This window comes from Talaromyces stipitatus, genomic scaffold (genome assembly GCF_000003125.1).
Source record: "Talaromyces stipitatus ATCC 10500 scf_1105507295523 genomic scaffold, whole genome shotgun sequence".
Lineage (NCBI taxonomy): Eukaryota > Fungi > Ascomycota > Eurotiomycetes > Eurotiales > Trichocomaceae > Talaromyces > Talaromyces stipitatus.
Window position 1 is genome coordinate 24,992 of NW_002990113.1, and position 6,705 is coordinate 31,696.

Genomic DNA, 6,705 nt, shown 5'->3' on the forward strand with positions numbered 1-6,705 from the left:
GAATGGCTGCTACAGGAAAATCAACGATTTCTCGAACAGTTGCCGAGTCCTTTGATAAGGAACAGAAATTAGGAGCCAGTTTTTTCTTTAAACGAGGAAAGGCTGATCGGAGTAATGTGGCTATGTTATTTACCACAATTTGTGCCCAACTCTTGGGCAAGAATCCGTCACTGATCGCTCACGTCGAAATGGTGATTGATGCTGATCCCAATATATCTGACAAATCGATGGGTGAGCAATTTGAGAAGCTTATCTGTCTACACCTGTCACAGCTTCGGCATAACGTTTCCCAAGCCCAAAAACTCATTATCGTGGTTGATGCGTTAGATGAATGTGCGGAGGATGGAGACACCCTCCTTCGCCTTCTATCGCAAACAAGGAATAAATGGTCGCCGAGCTTACAGATACTTATCACGAGCAGACCGGAGCAGCAAATTCGACCTGGATTTGCAGATATACCAGAAGAGGTATGCGAGAGTATAGAGCTCCATGAAATACCTCAGCCTATTATAAAGCAAGGCTTCACCACTTTCCTCAAATGCAGATTTCCCTAAACCCAAGAGAAGTATTTAAAAGATGGTCGGCCACTTCCTTTTCACTGGCCTGGCCTAGGGGCGATGTCAGTGTTGGTTAAAATGGCGGTTCCACTCTTCATTTTTGTTGCTACCCTGTGCCAGTTTGTGGAAGATCCAGCATGGTCGGACCCGACAGGCCAGCTGAAAAAGGTTCTTGAACATCGAAAAATGAATAGTGACTCTGAGATTGACAAGTTGGACGCCACTTACTCTCCAATTCTGAACCAGCTGATCCATGGACGTCCAGTGAAGGAACAGAAATCACTGGTGGATAAATTCCGATGCATTGTAGGCACAATTATTGTCCTAGCTGGGCCTCTTTCACGGTCATCCTTGGCATCTTTGCTTAATATCGACAGCCAAGAGATTGAGGGACAGCTCTCGTCTCTCCATTCTGTCCATAGTGTGCCATCCTCCGCGGACTCTCCGATAAGGATGTTGCATCTCTCGTTCCGTGAGTTCCTTATCGGTCTTGACAAATGCCACACAAATCCATTCTGGGTGGAAGAAACAGAAACTTTCAGGACGGTCATGACTAAATGCCTTGAACGAATGTTTCAACCGGGGACTCTTCAAGAAAATATATGCAATCTGCAGGGTCACGGAACACTACGAGCTGAGATCGATGGCAGAATCATAACCTACTACTTACCACCAGATATACAGAGGTTTGCAAAACTCCTTTCCCCCTTATACTTAGCCCAAGATAATTTTATGCCCCGCTTGTGGGGACGTTAATCTGAACGCCAGTCATAGTATATACAGCTAGTTCCTATGTGTCCTGGCCCTCCCCAACTCTGAACAGATAAACCCTCTCCAATATGCTCCCTGACTCCCACGCGAGTCGCGTAAGAATGCCCAAGCTCGAATAGGAGCTCCCATGGGACGCACTAAGGAACAGACAGCGGCTGATTACATGGACTTCCAACGCACCATCCCTGGCACTGATATTGTAGTCTTTTCAGATGGATCTAGGCTAGTAAATGGACATGCTGGGGGTGGCTATGTCACATTTCAAGCATACCACCAGTTCCTCCGCTCCTCGCTCTCATACGGACATGGGAAAGAAGTCTTTGATGCAGAAGCAGAAGCAGCTCTAGATGGTGCCCAAGCAGCAATAGCATACCCAACAGCTCGATTTGCTACCAACCTATGGATCTGCCTTGACAACCTGGAAGTTGCTACACGCCTCCTATCTCCCTCCACAGGATCTTCCCAAGAAGTCTTTGAATCCTTTCGCACTCTTGCAGCCGCCTGGCCACTCCGCGAAAGACTTCCACACACTAAAAGTGGTTCAATCCAAATCCGATGGGCCCCTGGACACGCTAAAAACCCTGAGAATGAGGCGGCTGATCTTGCTGCCAAAGAGGGAGCTGCCTCTATCCCTTCCTCTCTACACAAGTCCTCATATGCCTCGCTAAAGAGATACGCCAAGACACAATCCCATTCCGCTGCTCAGATACAGTGGCAGACTGTGGCTCCACAAACATATCAAGATCTAGAAATAACTACATCTCCTAAGCGCCCTGCAGAGCTTCAACTCAACAGACTTGACCTAAGCCATATCATCGCGGCCCGTACTGGTCGTGGTGTAACAATCGTCACGTAGGTATGTATAGTTACGTTCGAGAGGGATCACAGAAGGCTAAGCACACAAGGTAGGGTACGACACCGGTGTGATGTGAGATTCCACAGAGGTACTGGAAAGTTCCTCAGGAGACTCTGCATAACGATTTGAGAGAGTCTGGAAAAAGACTGTGGCCTGACTCATTCGGCTCGCGTATTCAGTCCTGGGATCCTGGCGAGGCTGAAGTGATTCTAGGCAGCGGCATTATTCAACAGGGAAGAGCAGCGATCACATCACTGTCATTCTTGCTCCACTAGGAGCAGGGATACGACCGTCGATGATAGCCTCAAGATTCAGACTCGACAAATATGGTTGAACTGGAGTCCAATCATCTGCGGTGGCCAAGCTCGGTGGCAGTGATTCTGGAGGAGCTGGGACATGGCTGACGTGGGCTGGCGCGAGGTCCATGCGATGCTATGCTTTTCAGCTGCGGGTGTGACGGGGAAATGAAATTGAAAGAAAAGAAGAGAGAAAGGAGACGACGAGGTGAAATCGTTCGAGGGACGCACTTTGGGTTTATCTACATAGTAGACATCGCGGACGACGCTCGGGCCCACTATTCCCGGACGGGACGGGCTTGGCACCTCTAGGCCCGGTCGGGTAGTCTCATTCCCCGAATCGGCAGGCGGTGGACAGTGACAGAGGAACGGGTGGCCCAGAGCGGTTTCCAGCGCCCCGCTTGCCGTCTGTTAGAATACTACCCCTGGGAGATTCAAATAGCATAATGTTCAAATTAAATTCGAAGTATAAGTCATCTTAAAGTTTGGATCTGTGTAGAATGTTGACGTAGATCTGTTTGAATGTAGATACATTTTAACCTAGATCTGTTCAACTGTGGATCCATTTAACTACGGACCTGTTCAACTATGATCCGTTCAAGTGTGGAGCTGTTCAAGTGTGGAGCTGTTCAAGTGTGGATCCATTCACTGTGGATCCGTTTAACTGTAAACCGGTTCAACTGTACGGGGTAGTTCAACAGCGGATTGGTTTAAGCGTGAATCCATTCAAATATGGATTCGTTCAACTGTGGATCTGTTCACTGGACCTGTTTAACTGTGGGCCTATTCAACTGTGGATCTATTGTAATCCTACCTGTGACGGCTCAGTCAATAGATGCCTGATTGATGCCTTTGAGCCTTACACGTGATCCCGCTAATATGTCAACCCCGCTCAGCGATCGCGCACTCCATTCTCTTTCTTCCTCTTCTCATGTTTTGTATTCTCGTCGAATAGCTCCTAGATTAGGCATAGCAATGGATTGTTATGAGATCTGGTTTGGCACCATCACACTACCAAGGGGTTGAAATATGTATTTACTTAGTGAACTGAAAGATTGACTATTATATATTTTGTAAACTAGATAATACGTAACCGCAAGAGTACTGCAGCTAGTTATGCACATGTTTTCAATACAAGTGAGGCTTTTAAAACTTGATCAGGGACTGGATATGTGGTTATACATGTGACATTCTAGCTACTGAAAGTGTAAGGGAGGTTGTAGAGAGCGTGACTATGAGGCACAATCTGTAGCTATTACGATGGACATACACTAATGGAACGTGGAACGTAGAAGGTAGGGTCTGATTGATGAAGTAGCTATTCGCTACTTCTTTCAGTCTAAGAATCATCTACATATATGAACCGTGTCTGGTTGCGTGATGACTAAGCAGCCGTCCTTGGCGGCACATGACGATTCCGTCGCGAAGCTATTCCCAGCTCTCTCTGCCTTACAGAAAGACAAAAGTTCCTATAGGCAAACAGTTTGAGTTATTAAACAGCTTGTGAGTAATCTCAGTAGTCTTGTGTATAGTATGATGGGGCGATACACTCGGATGCAAGACCGGCGTCAAGGTCCTACTCTCTTTGTGTTGGAGCTCGGTTACGCTAGGATGGATACGGAATATAGGCAAATAATAAGAGCTTAGAGTTGAGAATTTCTATGTATTGATGCACACCCTCTAATACAAAACTTGTCAGGAATGTTGACCTCTTTTATATGTGAGGTCCTGTACAAACTAGATCATGAGATGACGTCCAGTCGAACCTTCTAGACATAGGCATATAAAGCTGATTGTATGTCTATATCTCGTCAGTATGTGAATCTAGTTCTCGAAATTTCTTCATGTTAGTATTATGATGGATTCCCAATTAGGGATAGCGTATTGCGTTCCAACACTTTGGTTGTTTCTCGAATCTTACGCCAAGCGGGGCTAATCTACTACGGTACTTTTAGAGAAACTACAACACAACTCCATTTCGCCGTATCACATAATTATACTGTGTTCATCTTAATTAGTGTAACCGCACTCCAACTGTGAACGTGGGTGGGATATGTAATTGTATGTATTATGTGTGTAGCCTCTCTCAGGGAAGAAAACTCACACACAGGTGTCCATACAAAATGTGGTACAAATGTGGTGCAAATGTGTGTACAATAGCTATAGTGAGGGAAATTAACCACCAATAAGAGTCAAGTATCGTTTTTATGCTACCTATTCCATATTAAGCCTAGCCGTAATATATGGTTGACACCAACATAATGTACTCAACGGTGACCTGGATACCTTTCAACAAGGGGTAACCTAGTATTGTAGTCGTCAGGACTGGGTAAAAGAGCAGCAAGACGCTGTAATCAGAAGGGCCAATAAACGGCCTACTTCCACTGTAATTATGCTAAGCTCAATGCTAGCTTCAGTGTAGTCTTTGAAATATCGAGGAGCATGTGAGGGTTGGGGATAGCTTCACCATTACCTTTTTCTCTTCCTTAGCTATCTTTAGCTATCTTGTATTAGCTACCAATAAGATCTTTGTTGAGCTGCCACAATTATTAGACAAGTTGATTTAGATGAATTCTTTCAGTGTCAACTTGATAGTAGATAATTCTATAGTGCACAACTAGAAACCAAGTATGGTGCAGAAATCTCAATTTAGATGAAAGTCAAACAAAAATATGAGAAGGCCATCTCCTAGAATAAATATGTAGTGGCTTTGTCCACTTTATTTCCCAACTGGCCGCAGGCTTTGTGATATGAAACTGCACGTCATGTTGATACTGTACTCAACAAGCTGTCTTTGTTTGATAGGAAAATGTCAAGCATATTCCTACCAGAGCTCATGTCATTGAACACAATCTATAAAAAGCAGCCATGCTTATGAGCGAAGTGCGCTTTGAGGTCCATCTTCCCATTCAGAATAAGACTAGTGCAGGCATGATCATCAGTACAAGGGATAGAACTGTCTGGATCATAAAATTTGAGGCGATATTAATTAACATGTTTCTGAAGTATATATTTTTGTTTGTACTTGTGCTTTTGTTCCTTCAAAGGAAGGTCATTACTGGCTAGACAGAAAACGCATTGCCAACTGTGGCATTTTAGTGGAGAGTTACGCTTGGTTATTGCATCTATCTAGAACAGCTATGGTGAAAGAGTAGTTTTGATGGGAACCAACTCTAGAGAGCGCTTAGTCTTTACCTAGCAGCGATTTCTTCGTTTACACAATGCAATTAGGTTGACGGAGAACTCAACATGCAAGGAATAACCTTTCTAATTGCTAAATATAGATGGATCGCGCACCATACATTCCATGATGTAGCGTCTTTCAGCAATCCGAGTGGGGGCGGTTTTAGTAGGAATATTTCCCTTATTGTCATTATTATTATCATTATTAGATTGTTCCCCATTCAACTGGCGCTGGATGGCCAAAACGGGGGCATTTAAGTTGTACGCCTTCTGAATCCACTTCAGCAACGCACGCTCCTTCTTTTGGATGGTAGCAGCAAGACATGCCTTTACGGCTTGGTAGTCATTATAGATTGGTTTTTTCTTCGCCATTTCGACCACACTGAACATGTCCTCGATCTGAGCGCATAATTTATCCCGAACAGCTGCTAATTCTCGAACTTCAGGGTCCTGTTGTATCTGCTGTCCTTATTCAGTGCTGAGTTTCCTTGGCCAGTGAGGATCTCGGAGTAGCCTGATCTGACTCGCAGTCCTTGCAGATTCATGGTCAGAGCTTCTCCCCCAGAATTGGTCTTGGGTAAAGTAGCGAATTGTCCGCGAGATATAGTTTTATTCGAAGATCTTAGATCTAGTGCTATAATTAAGGACTAGATTTCGAACCGCAGTGTTCGAGTTGGGATCATCTACAACAGGTCAGTGGGGGACAGCTTGTCTGATAAGTGTACAAATCAATTAGGAGCCTTACCATTGATAATATTACCTAATGCTCGTCGTAAACAATATGTTGTCAAGATATAGATGAAGCCCAGCGAAACTCCGAGAAGTACAAGCCAGCCATGATACTGCCAGTACGGGAGAGTTACATCTTTGGAGGTTTTTATACCTTGCGTTATTTTGATAGCCCTGCAGAAGATAGGAATGTTGAGTACATCGGGCTTCCAGGGCACAACTTAACTAGGGCCTTTCTTAGCTTTTAGCGCAAATAGCTGCCGTGGAGAGACCAGCATTGACACATTATAAGCCTCATCATCGAAAGTAGTGC

At 44.8% G+C, this 6,705-nt stretch overlaps 2 protein-coding genes across 2 annotated transcripts, besides 2 other annotated features; one reads left to right on the plus strand and one right to left on the minus strand.

Annotated features, from left to right (window-relative positions):
• Positions 1-2: 2 nt before the first annotated feature.
• On the plus strand, positions 3-2,184 carry TSTA_059780 (uncharacterized protein; the record flags this gene model as incomplete). Its single annotated transcript, XM_002339826.1, has 5 exons — positions 3-467; positions 520-565; positions 613-1,243; positions 1,420-1,423; positions 1,477-2,184. The coding sequence occupies 5 exons, from the start codon at positions 3-5 to the stop codon at positions 2,182-2,184; spliced, it is 1,854 nt and encodes a 617-aa protein (XP_002339867.1).
• Positions 1,492-2,166: a mobile genetic element.
• A 3,563-nt stretch (positions 2,185-5,747) lies between the features above and the next one.
• On the minus strand, positions 5,748-6,208 carry TSTA_059790 (uncharacterized protein; the record flags this gene model as incomplete). The annotated part of the gene is made up of 2 exons (XM_002339827.1): positions 5,748-6,125; positions 6,188-6,208. The coding sequence occupies 2 exons, from the start codon at positions 6,206-6,208 to the stop codon at positions 5,748-5,750; spliced, it is 399 nt and encodes a 132-aa protein (XP_002339868.1).
• Positions 5,845-5,871: a microsatellite.
• Positions 6,209-6,705: the final 497 nt, after the last annotated feature.